Source organism: Cydia splendana, chromosome 4 (assembly GCF_910591565.1).
Source record: "Cydia splendana chromosome 4, ilCydSple1.2, whole genome shotgun sequence".
NCBI lineage: Eukaryota > Metazoa > Arthropoda > Insecta > Lepidoptera > Tortricidae > Cydia > Cydia splendana.
In genome coordinates, this window is record NC_085963.1 from 12,530,935 (window position 1) to 12,550,601 (window position 19,667).

A 19,667-nucleotide genomic window follows, 5' to 3' on the forward strand; every position below is an offset into this window, starting at 1 on the left:
TACGCCTAACATTGACTACATTATTAACCCAACGGCAAAAGCTTAAAACTGTACCTAATAAATGCGGCTAACTGAAGTATCTCATTGTGTGTGATGTGTGCCTAATCAGGAAACAAGGGACCACAGTTTTCAGATATTTATTCGTTCTGCCAATGCATCAAGGCCTAGATCTACTCTCGTAATACATCGGGATATTGTTGATATCGGTTTCAGCGAAAATTGTATTGGGCAACCCCGTCGTTGGCGGGAGATGGCAAGGTCGGAGGCTGCGTGCGGCTCGCTGGCGGCGGCGCGACTTGAATGGGCGGCAGCGGCGCGGGGTCGGCGCGGGGGTCGCGGCTGCGCGCCCACCGCCGCTCCGCCAGTCCGCACACCGGCGGCTCCGCTGCCCCACGGTCGGCCGCACTCCGCTAAACAACAATGCTTTAAAACACACCGTAACTACAAACCTCACCGTCACGCAGTCGGCGATGCTCGAGATCTGGGCGGCGAGCGAGGCCGTCGGCGAGCGGTCGTGATCATTCTAATTTATGTTAACGGCAAAAGAATTAAATTTTAAACTGATCGTGTTTAACAGAGGGTCGGGAGTGTAGTTGTCGTAGCGCGAGGGTGGGTGTCGCGCGGAAGCGGGCGCGGGCGCGGGCGCGCGGGCGGGCGATGGCGCGGCGCGGCGGGGAGGCGGCGCGCGGCGCGGCGGCGGCGCGGCGCTGACATGGGCGGGCGCGCGCGCCGCGCTCTGCTGGCGGCGCCCGCGGGCCTGCTGCTGCTGCTGGGCCTGCTGTGGCCGCGGGGTGAGTCACGAGCGCACCTCCGTACCTAAGCGGTCATCCTAAAATCACGGTTGAAGCACATTTGCAGACTCATTGAAAGCGATACCTACATGAAAATTTGGGGATGAAACAAGTTTAAGGTCTTATCGAGGCCAATTCTAACGTACATATTGATATCTTTAATGATATCATTTTGTTATCATCCGCACGTGCATTTCGCTCGTAGTGTATAATAAACATAATAGATGTCCGTACATTTGGCACGAGCGAGACGCAAGGGCGTATGACAACAAAATGACATCCTGTAGATGTCAATATGTAAGTTTGAATTGGCCTCCTGGTCAGTTACATCAATAAGCTAAATATAAAGCGTATAGGCCTTGGTACATTTTTGTCACAGTTTGTACCATTTTTGCTATGCATTGCTACGAGCTACGGCGTAGCGCTCGTAGCACAGTTCAGCAGTGAATATTTTATCCGAACATTAAAACACGCATTTATGAAATTAAAACTTATCGTATCTATAGTTAACATCCTGAAAATTCTCAGCTTCCAGGCCTTCGTTAATTGCGCTCTCGGATCCCAATTCGTTGTATAAACACATTACCACCTCCTCCTCCTTGCGTCGATACCCTAATGTTGGGGGTTGTGACCCATCAGACCATCAGTTCCTCCCGTACGTAATCTATTCTAGTTCGCGACATCTTAAACCATAATGTTAAGTGTGGTGCAACATTTGTCAGCACTTCGCATTGGGTTGGCCCAGCTCAGCTACCTAAGTACCTACACATCGATTTCTTTAAGAAAATATTCCCATTCCACGGATTTTGCTTAGATTTTGCTAAAAATATTCTTGGAATATTTTATTTAATATTATTTTCACTTCGGGGCCATAAAGTACTCAGTGTTCTTCATCGGTAACAATATTTATCCTTTGTTACACACTACAATAGTTCAGATCTCCGCGTTTGGACGAAATATCCAATTTATTACATAAATAGGTGTAAGTTGGTATTATTCCTTGGACAGAGATTGATTACACGTCAGACATCAACAGCAGTGTATAAAAAAGATTATAAATTTGCGTTACTTTAAATTTGAACTCTTACCCCTACCCTTTTTTTACCTTTGTTTTCTAATTTAGACAACATTATTTCCATTCGAGCAATCGCCTTTCTGGATATCCTATCCTAGGTATCTTCCAGTATATTATATGTTTAAGAATAGTTGTTAGTTAACAGGATAGGTAACCACTTTGAAGCTTAATTTAATATATTTTTATTCCATCGTGATCCCATCGTTTATTATGTGCGTCAACATGTCCTGCCATTTTTTCAAACAAACGCTTAGTCACGCACGGAACATCAAAGATTTTCGTCCCGCCCCGACTACGAGCTGTAATTCCACAAAAGACTGCCTTGAGTTCCACTTGATGAAAATAACCTCAAGAGTCTTTCGGATAATGTACGTAACGAGCATTTAACCGCCCCCAAGAGGCCTATAGTGGGGTAACAGGACGCTGAAAGTGCTTTAGTAGCCGCAGCCGGATTTTAGAACAAAAGCCTTTTATTTTTTTGTTGGGCTTAGTCCAGAAATGTCATGGTAGAAAAGCGAAAAATCATTCATCATTCTAATCTTTGACCGATGACCGGATGTTACCGATCAGTCAAAGCGCGACGTTATTTCTTAATGCTTGTTAATTGTAAACTATGAAGCTGCCAAAGACTGCATTTAGGTATGTACTTTTATTTATTCTTCTATTCAGCCTTGTTTTTTTTTTCATTAATCTTAAACTTAATCTGTTTGAACGAACGGTGCCCATACATTTTCGTAGAAACTCAACACATCAATTCATAAGTAGGTACTTATTGAAGTATCTACCTGCAGACTCGTATTTTAATCTCCTTATTAACTTTATTATCAAATGGACTATTAAGTACTACTACATTTGGCTACATCAGTAATTATTAGCGACCCGGCCCGGTTTCGTACGAGTACAATAAAGATATTTAATCATCATAATATTTCACCCAATTTACCTCTTGAATCATTTTATCTGTAGATGAAAGCAGCATTAAAATCCGATATTCGGAATATTGTACGTGTTGTTCAAAAATTCTTGATGTTTTTACCCAAGAATTATTTCTCGAAATGGGTAGTGGTTACCTCGAGACTTTCAAGCCCGACAGCAGTTTCGTATTGATAGTAATAAATTATGGCGTATAGTTTTTTACATCGTGTTGTGTTCGTGTAGGTACAAGGAACCTAAGATATTTAGTTAATAAATATATCCCTCAATTGCTTAGACTTTTTTAAATCATATTTTAAATGTACCAGGGCCTTGAGATAAATAGTTTGAAAGTTTATCTCTCTTATCTTACCCTGTTTACCTCATGAGCATATTAGTATGTCTTTCGTCCTTATATGCCTAGCCTAGACCATCATGTAAGCACACCTCCGGAATTACCTTCACCAGCACAATAATTGCAAAACTTTCTGGCCGTTTTTGTCAGTACTATCACTGAAGTGACACATTTTATATAGCTGTCTATCAAATTCCATAGTCTGAATAGTCAGGCGCATAATTCGACATTCCGTTTTGACAGTTTGACTGTTACATCGCAAATTTATGACATGGTTGTTGTGGTATGACAATATTACAACAACTTAAACTTTCTTCATTTAACCACAATCGAAAGAGCTATACTCAGGTGGAGCTGTTGTGTCAGGGTACACCCCAGTCGCTTTTATAGTGTAAATCAATTGATGTAAGGCAGGTAATGAAATCAAGATTGATTTCGTTGTAGGTAGATATGGTAAAATTATGCGACATTTCAAGTACTTAATAGAAAATTTTGATATTTCACTGAAACCTTTAAAATGTCTGCCGCTTCCATTTTGACATCAAGATGATATCATCGATATTAAACTTTCGTGAGACATGTGCGGGCCCGAAACATGTCGCCAATAGCGACTAAAAATTCAAGTGAGTGAAACCGTTGTCGTATAAACAATTTAAGATGATATCACTTTGTTATAATTCGCCCGTGCGTCTCGCTTTCGCCAATACATTGTACGAACAAGTACGAGGGAAATGGACGCAGGAATGATATTATTTATATATCAATTTGATGTCAAAATGTACGTTCGAATTGGCCTCATATTCATCTTTTATGTTTTCGACGTGTTTAATTAAAGAACCTGCAAATGTTTTCATTAAGTGGTTGTGTTATATTTCCTTTTTCTATTTGGATTTTCACATAATGATAAATCGACAATTTCTAATAAAGAAGAATTCGTAAAGTTTGCTACAAGGCCTACGAGTATGAATGCTAGAGATGCCCCGAATAGTGAATTTGGCCGAATACCGAATACCGAATATTCGGCCCCTCTCTCGGCCGAATACCGAATATTCGGCATAACATGCGAACGTTTTGAGTCACAATTATTATGAAAACTGTTCGCCAACAAAGCACAACCTTTGCTAAGATATACTTTATGTTGAACAGAATTAATGAATGTAGTTAGAGTCAATCAAATCAGACCCATGATAAAAATATAATATTTTGTAATCAACAAATGCTCAAAAACGTGCCTTCGTATTTAACTGCTTTCCAAGAATACATTATATATATTAAATATACCTAGTTTTTGGTTTTTGGTATTTTTTTTTTGTGTAATTTTTCTTTTTAGATAGGCGCATCAGATATTCGGCATTCGGCCGAATAGTAGACAACATTCGGCCGAATACCAAATATTCGGCAAAGTGGCCGAATAGGCCGAATACCGAATAGTTGCCGAATATTCGTGGCATCTCTAATGAATGCTATGATAAAGCACTAATAGTAGTTTTCACACCACCTGTTCGGAAAAGAGGATTCACATTATTTTTTTAGCGTAAATAATCTGTTTAACATCAGATTGTGTCAACACTAAGATTTTTTTATTTTCCTCATAGTTGATGTGAAAAGCAGTATGTGTCACTACGTTCGGGATTCTATTCTAGAATCCATCGCTTCATTATTATTATTGACGGAAATATATCATTTTGATCCCTTGTAACACAAACTACTATTGTGTTACAAGGGATCAAAATGATATATTTCCGTCAAGGGCGTACATTGAATCCTGAATGAAGCGATGGATTCTAAAATAGAATCCTGAGCGTAATAAGGGATTCAAGTGTTAACGCCCAAGACGAAATTTTTGATACCGTGTGACACATACTGCTTTTCACATCAACTATGAAGAAATTGTTATGTTCCAAAATATGTATTATTTGACCAAAAAAATAGTATGCAAGAAAGAAAAAATCGTGTCCTAAAACAGAAAAGTCCAACTTTGATCCCTCCTGGCAGGGAAGAAAAGTGCCACTTTGATCCCTCCTAGCGGAGAAGAAAAAGCCCTTTTTCGAATAGGTGATGTTAAAAGTAACTTGACCGTCCACTACATATAAAGCAAATAATACATATAGGTGTATACATAGTTGTGTAAGCTCTAAGCCAGGTGTTGTTTGTACAGGGGTGCGCGGCGGCTATCACGAGAAGCGGCTGCTCCACCACCTGCTCGACCACTACAACGTGCTGGAGAGGCCCGTGGTCAACGAGAGCGACCCACTGCAGCTCTCCTTCGGCCTCACGCTCATGCAGATCATTGACGTGGTACGTACAACTACCCTCTAACATTGTAACTGCTGCTATCATCACCTGACCACTAGAACGTGTGGGAGAAACCGTGGTCCACTAAAGACGTTGCAGTTGTACTTATTACCTTACCATTCCCTGCTTCTTAATTAAGGACGCTATTATAACAGCGCAAAGATGAATTTTAGTTGTTGAAAATGTACGCCAACGGTAGGTACTTGACTATTTACATGTTTGAGTTACACCGTTTTCTTCCTAAATAATAAAAGAGCTTTTGAGTTTAGCATAGCGTGTAGTCAAATGGATTTACCACTTAATAGAGGTTAGGAATTGTTATGTTTAGCTTGGTGAAGGCTAAATGTAAATAAAGGGTCAAGAAATTCAAAATTGAATTCTGAAAATTACTTTTAAGTATCCCTATTTTCAATATTATCTTTCCTTCAAGCTGAAAATCACCGCGTATCTTATTTGCCAGTAGCCTGAATTTTAAGGGATAGAGAGCCGTCTTGATCAAATGTTTTTGTATACACCAATTATTTATATCAATCGATTAAATTAAAACGTGTCTCCACTTTTCGATTCGACTTACAAAAATGGTAAACAAATATAAACTCGCATGATTTACTGACAATGTGTGAATTACCTGACATTTAAATCTCGTGGTAATCTGTTGGAATTGTGTTAAGCCTTGATTAAAATGGGTGTTAAGGATCGGTTTGTGGGGTGATACGTAATTGCTTGCAATTTAATATCGTTTAACGTAATGTCAGCGGTTAAAACGCTCATATGTTTTGGCATGTATATTCAGCAAATTCAATTTCGTTCGCAGGATGAAAAGAACCAGCTATTAATAACGAACATCTGGCTCAAACTGGTGAGTGAATTATATACATACGTAGCTATAGGTACTCTTTATTTCACCTGACATGACCTAATGTGTTTTTCTGTTTGTTCAGCAATTACGCAATTAGTTATTGTGTCCATTAACTGTTGTATGTTTACTTATATTTGCTTATATGGAGTGCTGTTACTATTCCTTATAAAAGCCGTAATTTACTTAGTTACCTATACGACTAGCCCTCACTTTACACGATTAAACTACCTATTGTATCCATGTTTGCAGATCGAATTAAACTTCATGTCATTTATGTTGATGCTTTAATTATTGTAGGTAGATAGTTTTAAAATGTACACAAATAAAACACTCATGATATAATCGTGGATATTTACTTACGTAACCGGCCAAGTAGGAGTCTTACTCGCGCCCCATGGATTCCATACCATCACAGGATTTTCGGTCTAGGTCACAGTTCTAAAGATACAGCCCGCTAATAGACGGATAGGCAGACGGACGGACTGCGGAGACTTTGTAATAGGGTTTGTCTCCCTTCGGGTACGGAAGCCTAAAAACCATCTCGCTAATCCCTCTTTTAACCGGGTCTACATACATCTGAAATAGCGTAATAAGTAAATATACATAATTCTGTTTAACAAGGCACTAATTAGTTTGTATAACGCTTCGCATTCTGCCGTACTCCCGCTACTGCCAGGAAGGAATATCGGCTCGTCTGCCACTGTCCCGCTCCGGGACATTTATAGGTTCTCTCTCTTGACGGAAAGTTGAGTGCCAAGAATAGGTTCTTCACTGCTTTAACATATTACAATGCGAGATCGAGACTACAGTTGGTCACTATCGTCAACAAACTTTTAAGCTTATAGAAACTTCAAAATTCCGTGCTTAATTGGGCGATGGTGCGTTAGCCTGCCCAACCGACTACTATCTCAAACGATCGATTTTCAATTGTCATGATGGATTAAATATAATGCCCGTGTTAGAACAACGCTATATAATAATTAAAATTTAATGTAGGTAGGTAAATTAAGTTAAATAAAAAATAAATGTTACGTAAATTAACTAAGTATTATGCCATATTAAATATATTAACAACGGGTCACTCACGTATTTTAAGTCGAAAAATGCTCGACATGTTTCACTCCGTACCGAGGATTATCATCAGGAGCTTGCGTTAATATATTTAATATGTCTGTGTCTCACGGGAGTTTTGTTATAAAGTATTACGCCATTTAGTTTCCTTAAATGTAGGTACTTAGCCATACGCCGAAGTTAACGGAGTTTTATAAGAACACCATGTACTTATTAAAAAATAAATAATAAAATTTAATTGAATCAAATTAATTATTTTGATAAACGATGAACGATGATCTTTAATGTGCACGAGTTTAGAGATTAATCTAATGTAAAGACACTCAGTTAAAAACGTACCTATTTACTTACAACCCGAGGAAATAATTAATTTTCTTATTTACATGTATATGTTTGTCCGTACAGGAATGGAATGATATGAACTTGAGATGGAACACTTCTGATTTCGGCGGGGTCAAAGACTTAAGAGTGCCACCCCACAGGCTATGGAAACCAGATGTCCTCATGTACAATAGGTAAACAACATTTACAATTTTTTTTATAAATCTCCTTGTTTATACTAATCAAATCGTCCCTTATTAAAAAAAAATGGTTTCTAAACCGCAATAACAAATAATAAACCTTAGTACCAGTAAGTAGGGCATTTCCGTCATATCTTGTCTGGCTTGAAGTTAATTAAAACGTTCTAAATACTGTCTAAACCGTCAGCTTAGTTATGTTACGAAACAGACAAATTACGGCCACTAAGCTTGTTAATCTGATAACTTTGACAGAACTCCCATACGGATTTATGTAGTTAAACCACAAGACAGAAAAGTGTATAAATATTTTTCTTACTAAACTAACAAATTGCTGTTCATCAACCTATTTTCCCTTTCATAACATACTCATAAACAATCTACTGCAGATGAATGGAACCTTACTGGTTTAACGAAACTTTTATAACTAAGTCATTGTAATTAACTTTATAAATAATAATAATTAATACAAGAACTAGGTATAAATTTACGAGTCGCTCTTAGCAGCATGAGCAGAAAGTGTCAGATGAAAAGATAGATATAGATTCCTTAAATAAGGCGTAAAGAACCTAATTAACAGGTACATTTTGTATGATATAGCGCCGACGAAGGCTTCGACAGCACATACCCGACGAACGTAGTGGTGCGCAACAACGGCTCGTGCTTGTACGTGCCGCCCGGCATCTTCAAGAGCACCTGCAAGATCGACATCACGTGGTTCCCCTTCGACGACCAGCGCTGCGAGATGAAGTTCGGCAGTTGGACCTACGATGGATATCAAGTGAGTTCTTCTTACATAATACCAAACTGCTACCGCATAATTTGGGCCAACAGTAGGCGCATACTCGCTGAGGAAGAAGACCGCATAATAAGATATGAGAAATTGTTATTCTAAGAAATCATTTATCAACATTTTTGTTCCTAGGAACATTGTCATTTGGAATACTAACGGATTTTTTTGTTGGCATTGAACTTATGTACTTAGTTAGGTACCTACTCACAACAAAGATTAGACACAATTTTAATTTTTGTTGGGAGTATATAAATATTTCTTAAAATAAGTATTTAATACAGTACAAATCTGCAAAAAATGTGACGCTAATACTTACTGATCGTTGTGTCATTTCTTAACAGTTGGACCTTCAACTTCAAGACGAAGCGGGTGGGGACATAAGCAGTTTTGTCACGAACGGTGAATGGGAGCTTATAGGTGAGTGTCAAGCGTAATATATCGTATAAGTAAGTATATTAGATTTTTTTTTTGCTCCAATTCCTTTTGACTTTTCCATAGTGAGTGGTTAACATTGAATAAATTGGGCTTGAGGGTAAAAGCGAGACAACCTTATACCCCTGTCTTTAAAGTCACCTATTTGAAAGTATTAATTAGTAAAATTATATTGATACGAAATTGTAAAGACAAATTTAGAAACCAAAATCTGTGTATAACGCAGGTGTGCCGGGCAAGCGCAACGAAATCTACTACAACTGCTGCCCGGAGCCGTACATCGACATCACGTTCGCGGTGGTGATCCGGCGCAAGACGCTGTACTACTTCTTCAATCTGATCGTGCCGTGCGTGCTCATCGCCTCCATGGCTCTGCTCGGGTTCACGCTGCCGCCGGACTCTGGCGAGAAACTTTCGTTAGGTAAGTTTGTCTGCTACACCGTAGCTTGTAGCAGCGTATGCGTCATGCGCAGTGGTAGGGTTTTTTATCGATCAATGAAATAAAATGCTTAAGCACTAAAGTTTGAAGGATATCCGTTAATATACTCACTTTGGTAATTAACAGTTTATAAATATTGACATTGTTATTAGTCTGGCTAGCCAAAAATTGTTGACAGATATTTCGTTGTTGTATCACCAATTGTCTATGATTTCAAAAAAAAAACTAAAAGTCAGTTCTCAATTTTATTTATGTCATTCATTCAAATTGTTTGCGGTTTATAAGGGGTATATTTTAAATAATATTAATAATGTCTATACTGAGTGAGGTTCGCAAACTATTATTTAAGCTCGTAAATAATTACGACAATGTGCGAAGTCGACGTGTAGCGTTGTATAACGAAAAACTACAATGTTTACAACTCCTAAACAAATGTAAACAAATTAGGAGGTTGGTGCTCTATAAATATTTTGACATTTTTGATACATTAGCATTAAGCATATTTGGCATAGTACTTATGTATTTTTTTTGGTGATGGATTAATATTACGGTATTATCGAGCTAGGTCTTATTTACACTACATTTCATTTTTCGCCTTGTTACAATGGTATACGGTGAGAAAGTGTTAACATATATTATGTGTTTTCAACTCAGCAGCTCGAACAAGGGTACTTTGCTTCTTAAATACGTGAGCAAAATCGCATTTTGCTCACTGAGTGAGACAAAATGACATTCAAGTTACCTTTATAGTCAAATGTCATTTCAACTTGCGGGGTCTAATACAAGTTCGAAATACTTGGGTTCTATTATCTCTGTCCCTTTCACACTGTTAGCAAAAAGAAATAGACAAAAAAAGTTCAAACGACATTCAACGGTATATTGACGGTTTATAATAGACCCCCGAAAAACGTCAGAACGCATCGTTGCAAACCACGTACGAGTATGAATTCTTAATAATAAATTAATAAAAATAAAGTTTAAGATTTGATAAATTCTGATAAAACCACAATATTTTAGGTATTGTATTGTACAATTAAAATAATGAACTCAAAAAATACACAGATTATCAAGCTAAATTAATTATTTTACTTTTAAGTCTTTTTACTATAGTTGACAAATAGTACGCATCCGCAATTCGGACTGTATCTTACGAAGTTTTTTTTTTACAAAAAAAAGTTGCCAATTCAAGTGTCAGTTAATGTTCTTTATTTCCATATTATTTTACTAAAATTTATTATTACGTTTTGTTTTTGTGTTCGACTGCGGTAAACATCAGTGCATAGGTATTAAGTGACGAAGAAGGATTACATTTTTCAAGTTGTCTATAATAGGTATGTTCTCACTGCTCAGGTGAAAAATTTTGTGTACTACACGAGATCAAAGTTATTTACATCTCGTGCGCTTTTGAGTCCCTTACTACGCTCAAGATTCTAATAGAATCTTTCGCTTGCACGGGACTCAAAATAAGCACTCGAAGAAATATCAAACTTTGATCTCTTGTTGTACAAATAACTATTATCGTTGACTGTACTTTACATACTCGTAGAAATTATGTGAGCTGACTTTAAGTGCACGTCAGCGTATATTTAACTCATATCCTTAGGTACCTTACATGTGCACAGAAAATCATAAATATTTTCTAGTATCAAAACTATAATTCGTACTACACAAAGAGTGACCAGTCCAAGATTTTTTGAATTTCCCGCCAAACATTTGTGTAATATTTCAGTAGCCACACTCTAAATAATAATTAATCCGTGAAATGTAAATATAGAATAAATACATGTTAGTAATTAAGTATGTACCTATAGTAAAATTTGCACGCCGTAAGTCGGCAGAATTGTGCTGGACTAATATTTCTATGTAACATCTGTGTTAACCATGATTCTAACAAGTAAATAAATAAATTACAAATTGTAATATCTAAAATCCCTTTAGAAAAGCAAAAGAAACGGATGAATTTATTTAGAATTGCAATAGGCATAACTACAACCTTATTAATACATAATAATTACAGTGCTAAATAAGGACAGTTTAAACTATTCACTACGTTTTAAAGGGTAACGCTTTACAACACTTTATACGATTTCAAGCTAAGTGATTTAGATTACCAGTATATAACAATCAGCTACTCCGAGAAGATGGCATGTGCAACCGTGCCGACATATCAGAAACTCTCGAAATCAAATACATAGTAAATACCCCTTTTTAATACCTACAAGTACTTACTTAGTACCTATAAGTACATCAGTGTCTCGTCTCAGGTGTAACGATTCTGCTGTCGCTGACGGTGTTCCTGAACATGGTGGCGGAGACGATGCCGGCGACGTCGGACGCGGTGCCGCTGCTGGGCACGTACTTCAATTGCATCATGTTCATGGTGGCCTCCTCGGTCGTCTCCACCATCCTCATCCTCAACTACCACCATCGGCACGCGGACACACACGAAATGAGCGATTGGGTAAATCTGGTTTTATTGCGCTTTTTTTTTGTGTTATAGGTAGAGTCGGACCAAGCTCAATCTGTATGGCATTCAAAATGTAGACATGTCATAATTAATATCAAATTCCTATGAAAACATGACGTCTATAAGGACACACCCTAACTTTGTTATATTCAAATCGGTGCAATTAACTAAGAAGAACTCTACATTCAACTTATATTTCACGATACGATAGGTACTAAATTTGAAATCTTCATGCTGGTACATATTTTATAAAATGAAAACAATGTCATAAATGTAAATAAAACACAATGTGGTCTCCGATAGCCAGGGCTGGCAAAATATTAAATAAGTATTACCTACGGTATTTGTCGTCCCTTTCTCATAAAATAACTAAACGAATTATGAAAACCGTGCTCGAATAAGTATTTAACTATACGTGTGGTTTTACGCAGATCCGATGCGTATTCCTGTACTGGCTGCCTTGGGTCCTGCGCATGTCGCGGCCGGGCTCGGCAGCGACGCCGCCGCCGACGCGCGCGCCGCCGCCGCCCGACCTGGAGCTGCGCGAGCGCTCCTCCAAGTCGCTGCTCGCCAACGTGCTCGATATCGACGACGACTTCCGACACGGGCACGCGCAGCAGCCCCCCTGCTGCCGATACTACAGGTCCCTCGACGATCTACACGAACACTACTCGCCGCCGTAAATAGCACGGTTTCGATATTTTACCCCCGCCTTGAACGTTCCGCAGTCACCTGGCCCTAATAGCTATTAGTCGAATCAGTCATCAATCAGTAATTTATCAGCTTTTGTGGGTCATGGGTCTCATTAAATTTTTGAGCATAATTCCTGTAGCTCCCTTGAATCCTCGGTCCCACCTGTAGTGTAGAGCGCAGGCATCCGCATTGTCTACAGAGCCATAACTGTTGCAGGGGGGGCGGAGAGGAGAACGGGGCGGGGATAGCTGCGCACAGCTGCTTCGGTGTCGACTATGAGCTTTCGCTCATTCTCAAAGAAATTCGAGTCATCACAGATCAGGTAAATGTTAATGCTGTTATAGATGAACTTTAATTTTGACAATATGAGTGTATACTTATTGGCTACTTTGTTCCAGATGCGCAAAGATGACGAAGACGCGGACATTTCGCGCGACTGGAAGTTCGCCGCCATGGTCGTGGACAGACTGTGCCTTATTATCTTTACCCTGTTCACAATCATCGCCACGCTAGCCGTGCTGCTGTCCGCGCCCCACATCATGGTGTCGTAGCGACCCGCCCGCTTGCGGCTGCGGCTGCGCGTGCGTAACGTTCTGTGATACCGCGAATACTTGTTAAGTTGTGATGTGCGAGTCGGCGCGGGCGCGGCCGCTGCGGCGATGAAGTTGCCGCCGTTCGCCTCCGCCCCCGCGCCTCCCTATAGTAATAAGTTAACGCTGATCGAACTGCCATCCCCCTGCGCTCAACCGAATACTGCCCATCTTAATCCCCTTCAAGTTTTCTTCCTTCCACCAGCAGCTCTTGCTCTTGTTAACTGAAGAATCTATGAATCGTTGTCACGCTAGGGGAAGGTTTCACTGACTGGTGCGCGTGCACGCCATAGCACGGCGACAGCGCGATGCCCTTCTTACATAAGTGGTCCCAAGTTCACCATCCTGTCCGAGACACCGTGGCGATGGCGGCAGCCAAGAGGTCCACGCTAGAGTACTTACAATTGAGAATGGTTGCAAGCCGATACGGCGGCCGATTATAAAAATGTTAGCACAAAAACGTCTTCCTTCATACCGTTGAACGACCTGGTTCGCATTTAAAATTTAAACTTTGTTAAAACTTTCTCGATTCTTGAAATCTATTGTACAGTTTAGGATTTGGGCAGTAAGGCAATGGCCCTTTGTTTCCTTATTCTTGTTCGATTCCGTGAATCGTGGTTACGACCCTTATTTATTTTCGGATGTATTTGTGTCCGTAGCTAGTATAGAACTTTACAAACAATGTTGATTCAATTGGTACAGGTTGTGATATGCCTCGTTGTGAACGGGTCGATATTGTTATAAATGGTAAAATATCCATGGCTTATAGCTTAATAAAACATTCGTTAAAAGTTGTAGTTAAACAAAGTATTATTTTATTAAAATCGTACCTGGTCTTTCGGAGCGAGTTATACAAATAATAAATTAACATACATGATAACACGTTTATACATCTTTTCAATACCGTTACCGTATCTTAATAACGAGCAGTTCGTAAACTGCGGATCTTAGCTTTTGCGCTCCCCATTATTAAATTTTTGACAATTAATAAACAAACTACCTATCCTAAGAATTAAGTAAACATAACGAATTTGAACATTTATTCATATGAATCAGTCAAAAATCAACCAGTCTACTCACATCCATTTTATGTTGTCGTATTACCTAATGTACGACTGACGTGCCTATTACTGACGACATAGTACAATGAGTCAACGCATAAGTATTACCATCTTACCCATTTCACTGCCACCGGCTATACCTCATCAAGTAACATTATTATTCTTAAGATACGACGCAATAACGATTTTGTTCGATGAATTATGTAATAAAATCCTTAAAAGGCATGTTAATAACGATACAGTTTATACTTTAATGTTTAGTTCTACAAAACATTGTTACCCTTTTAGGAGGAAAACATCGCATAACAAAGCGAGTGCGCGGATACACGTTTGGAAAGCAATGTACCCTCGCATCGCTTTTCATGTTTTTCTTCTGCAAGGCAGCGCTTGTATATAATCTAAAACGGCCCATTGGAAGTTGCGGACCGTCTATGATTATGAAGCCAATGTTTTCGTTCGGGAACGCAGTTTCCTTGTTTACTTATTGTTGTAAATATCGTATCATCGACCACTCTGTGTCGGTTGCGTGACGAGAGCGAGCCGAGTGGTGGCTGCCGCGTAGCGCGGCCACGGCGCCTGTGGCCACTAGCCAGCGGCCGCTGGTGCCAGCGCGGTACGCGGCCTCCGACGGCGACGGACGACCTCTGTCCCAATGATTTGTACAATTGTTAGGGTTAATAATCTGAATTGCATTTTGTTTATTAAATATAAACGAATGAGAACGTGAAGTTTTATTACTATCAGATGACCTCGTAGATTTTATTGTGTGACCGAGCAACCCTGACCTATTTATTCCTGGCAGTCGGTTAGGGAACGCATTGAGCACCGTGGTTGAAGACAATCGATGCTATCCCGTGGGATGTTGGCACATGCGCAGAGGGCCTCAGCACCGCCGGGCGAGCTCCCGTGCATGCCTTCGACTGCTCAGCCTGATTAACGCAATGCAGATAACGAATTCAATTCTGTTTTTAATGGGAAACTAGTTGGTAAAAGAAATACTATGGATGTTTCCAAGAACAAGCTATTTTATAGATTACAATTTAAATGTTCCGTCTCAATGCCTCTAGGTGTGCAGGATGCCATAAAAGGATAACACGCCAATATAATTATGTAGTATGTTGAAGTCACAAAAACTTTAAATTAATGAACCTATATTTTCAGTACAAGGTATGTATATTAGGTACCTATAGTTCTAGTTAATGATCACTATTAATGGCAACCGTAAAAAACCTCTGATTTGAACTGGAGATTGTTCAGCGATTACCTATGTCCGCTAGCTGACGCGGTTACACCGAGCGGACGCACGCACGCGGGTGCCACTGTAGATGTAGGTACGAGCCGTACGAGCTAAGGCATGCACATCGGTTATTTTTTGTATGGAAATAACCGCGGTTTCGGTTAAAAACCGATTATTTCCATACAAAAAATAACCGATTTGCATTCCCTAGTACGAGCACAGAATAAGTAATTAGTATTATCATGTACGAGTAAAATCCGTCGCACGCGTCCGCCCCAACACAGAATAAATAATGCGCCAGTTAGCGTTGCTCATACAATTTTTCGTTAACCCGTTAACCCGCTTCGTGCAACCACGTCAGGTAGCGGACGCCCTAAAATAAATAAATACCTACTATAAACCAGAAACTCGAAGAAAATAAACTCTGTAAAATTAAATTGGATGCCGATTTGACTGATTACGCAAACCTAACCTAAGTAAAAAAGCTAGCGAGGCAATGCGAAACGGACATTTAGATCGTAGGTACACACAAAAAAATTTACTCTTTTTTTTCGAAAGTTAAGTATAATGGAACCTATATCAACGACATTGGGTTAAATATAGAGCACAAAATCTTCCCGTTGTCACTATGCTATGATAAACCTATTTTGTACTCGTAGGTACATGTAGGTATGGAGGCAGTATAACTCATTCACTGCCACCAACGCATAATATGCGTTCACTGTCATATAAATAAATATCTGAGGACATCTTACACAGATCAACCTAGTCCCAAACTATAAGCAAAGCTTGTACTATGGCTGCTAGGCGACGATATACATACTTATATAGATAAATACATACTTATATACATAGAAAACACCCATGACTCAGGAACAAATAATTGTGTTCATCACACAAATGCCCTTACCGGGATTCGAACCCAGGACCGTCGGCTTCACAGGCCGGGTCACTACCCACTAGGCCAGACCGGTCGTCATACAAGTATTGTATGATACAAGTTAATTGTTCCTAGGCCACGCCCCCTGGCAGTACATGAATGCGATAAAACAATATGGTAATTCAACGTAAGCATAGATAAATATAGAACTAGTAGTTCGCCCCGAACTGAGAACTCGCCGTTTGCCAAAAATTATATACATAGAGCGATAGACTTTGTTGCATTGCACCTACTTACTCGTATAGTTCGATAAAATAGTAGAAAATAATTTTCAAGAAAAAAAACCGACTTCTATGGGGGCCAGTGAAAGATTATTGTACTTACATAGATGGTGCACTATGTAGAAAAGGAGGTAAAACATTTCGTTTCTGTAAGGCTCGCAGTTCTAACCTAACCCACTTTTGTTCGGTTCTGTGAGGATCGCAGTTCAAACCTAACCTAACCCACCTAACGGCGCGTGCGGTGCCGTGTACGGGGGTTTGAGCGGGAGGGGCTAGTAAGTTTGGCATCATTATACTTTATACCTACATGTTATGGTAGGTAATCATAGTGGTTTATTTAGCTTAGGTATCAGTGGTTTTCCGGGTCAAGGTCCGAGTCCGGGTCTGGTTCCAGTTCCGGGTCCAGGACCAGGTCCAGATCGAGGTCCAGGTCTAGGTCCAAGTCCAGGTCCAAGTTCAGATCCAAGTCCGGGTCCAGGTCCGGGTTCAGGTCCAGATAAGAGCCCGGATCCGGGTCAGGTCTGGCTCCAGGGCCAGCTCCGTCAAAATCGAAATTCGAAATCGCCAAACGTGTAGTCATTGAAGAGTTTTGTTCTGATCATCATCAGCAGTTCCACTTCATCAAATGCGACAGTTTTTAATGTAAATTCTTCATTTTCTGATGAAAATACACAAATCTCTATACACACAGGGTTGGGCAAAATACTGGCTTCCACGTATTTCAAATACAAATTACAAAATACATTTTTAAAAGTATTTGAAATACCAAATACAAACTACTTTGGTGACTGGTATTTGAAATACAAAATACAAATTACAGTGTTTAAAATAATGTATTTCAAATACAAAATACAAAATACTTTTCATTTTTTTTGTTTAATCATTTTGTTTTTTTAACGAATATCCTTTCCTAAAAACTTATAGGGTCATTGCGCTTGTTTTCGTCCAGCTCTAGTTTTCGTCCACTTGATGAAATTTGAATATAAACCTACATTGCTGGACAAATTTGGACTGATTTCAATCCTTAGCTAAACAATATATCTGTCTACATATAAAAATTTCATTTCGCAAATAGTAAATTAAAAATGAAATATATTATTTGCTAATTTGTCAAGTGGTCTAAAACTAGAGCATGGACGGAAACTACTGCAATGACCCTATCCCCTGGCTGTTGACGAAAAGTTCCGCGCAGAATAGCTCGCGCATTGTACTATTTGCCCGCGTACAAGTCGTACATTATATTTAAAAAAACGTTCCATTTTACGATCATAGAATTTAATAAAATGTATTTTGTAGAAATGTATTTTGAAGCTTGAAGTATTTGAAATACAAAATACACGTAAGTGCAGTATTTGAAATACCAAATACAAAATACTTTTCCAGGTAGTATTTGAAATACAAATACAAAATACTAAAATGTATTTCAAATACGTATTTCAAATACATGTAATTGAAATACTGCCCAACCCTGCATACACATGCCTTTAAGATTTGAGGAGTTCCCTCGATTCCTCATGGATACCATTGTCAGACCTCGAGCTTGACAAAAATGTGGCTTAAAAACTTAACTTGCTTAACAAACATAACGAAGAGGACAAATCGCCAAACGTGAACTATGCGTCGTTGAAGAATTCCGTTCTGATCATCATCAGCAGTTCCACTTCATCAAATGTGACAGTTTTTAATGAATATACTTGATTTTCTGATGAAAATACAAAAATCTCTATAGGCATGCCTTTAAGATTTGAGGAGTTCCCTCGATTCCTCGTGGATCCTATCATCAGAACTCGAGCTTGACAAAAATGTGGCTTAAAAACTTAACTTGCTTAACAAACATAACGAAGAGGACAAATCGCCAAACGTGAACTATGCTTCGTTGAAGAGTTGCGTTCTGATCATCATCAGCAGTTGCACTTCATCAAATGTCACTTTTTTGAATGTATATGCTTGATTTGTTGATAAAACACATAAATCACTATATGTATGCCTTTAAGATTTGAGGAGTTTCCTCGATTCCTCATAGATCCCATCATCAGAACTGGGTTTTGACAAAAACGGGACGAACCTGTATGCATATACTCGTACATACAATCAAAAATAATTTTTAAAATCGGTCCTGTAATGACGGAGATATGGAGTAATAAACATAAAAAAATCACAATCGAATTTCCTCCTTTTGAGATTTGGAAGTCGGTTAATAAATGAGGGCGCCACTTTCTACGTAGCTGTCAAATTTTTGACGTAAAATGCTTACACATGGCAACAATTTATAGTCTGTCAATGTCAAGCCATTTCCGTCAGTAGAAAAAAGCGGCTAAATATGTAGGCGCGAAGGGTTATCGTCCCATAGAAAATTTGAATATCGCGCCTTTTTCTACTGACAAACTTGTTTGACCGAGTATAGTACGGAAATTTTAGAGTTCCATTTTATTTTATTTCTACTATTTTATGTCCCACTATAGGCGGCAATGAATCAAACATCGCGTGGACATATTACAAGGTCTGTGGAGCCCTTAACTGATACTGTATCTGTGGTAAGCCGAAATATTTCCTATCAAATGTCAAATACCTATATTATGTTTATTTTTATCTTCCTAATTATTTCAAAATGGTAAATTTAAAACGTTATTATAAAAGTGCAAGCCAAGCACTGTCATTTGATACCAAACTCGACCATACTTTCTTGCAAAACGATGACCAGAATAGCAAGACCCCTCACAAATAGCTTTTAAGCCTTCTAAGCTCTTCTAGCTCAATAACCCCTTGATCAAGCCTGCTCATAATTTAATGACTAAAATATAATGCCCTCAACTACACGTTTACCCAATTTCATTTAAATTAGAACAAATTTACTTAAGTTCTTGAGTATCAAACTATCCTCTGATAGTTCAGCTTAAAAACATCGAAATGCCGGGACG

At 39.0% G+C, this 19,667-nt stretch overlaps 1 protein-coding gene across 2 annotated transcripts; it reads left to right on the top strand.

Moving 5' to 3' along the window:
• Positions 1-376: 376 nt before the first annotated feature.
• Positions 377-15,073, top strand: LOC134789934 (neuronal acetylcholine receptor subunit alpha-7). 2 transcript variants are annotated; one of them, XM_063760661.1, is made up of 11 exons: positions 377-791; positions 5,292-5,431; positions 6,243-6,287; positions 7,764-7,873; positions 8,477-8,657; positions 9,011-9,086; positions 9,328-9,522; positions 11,805-12,001; positions 12,439-12,686; positions 12,917-13,022; positions 13,099-15,073. In XM_063760661.1, the coding sequence occupies exons 1-11, from the start codon at positions 713-715 to the stop codon at positions 13,249-13,251; spliced, it is 1,530 nt and encodes a 509-aa protein (XP_063616731.1). In that variant the 5' UTR covers positions 377-712; the 3' UTR covers positions 13,252-15,073. The 2 variants fall into 2 exon arrangements, with proteins under 2 accessions (XP_063616731.1, XP_063616732.1); XM_063760662.1 differs by having other exon boundaries at positions 12,439-12,650.
• Positions 15,074-19,667: the final 4,594 nt, after the last annotated feature.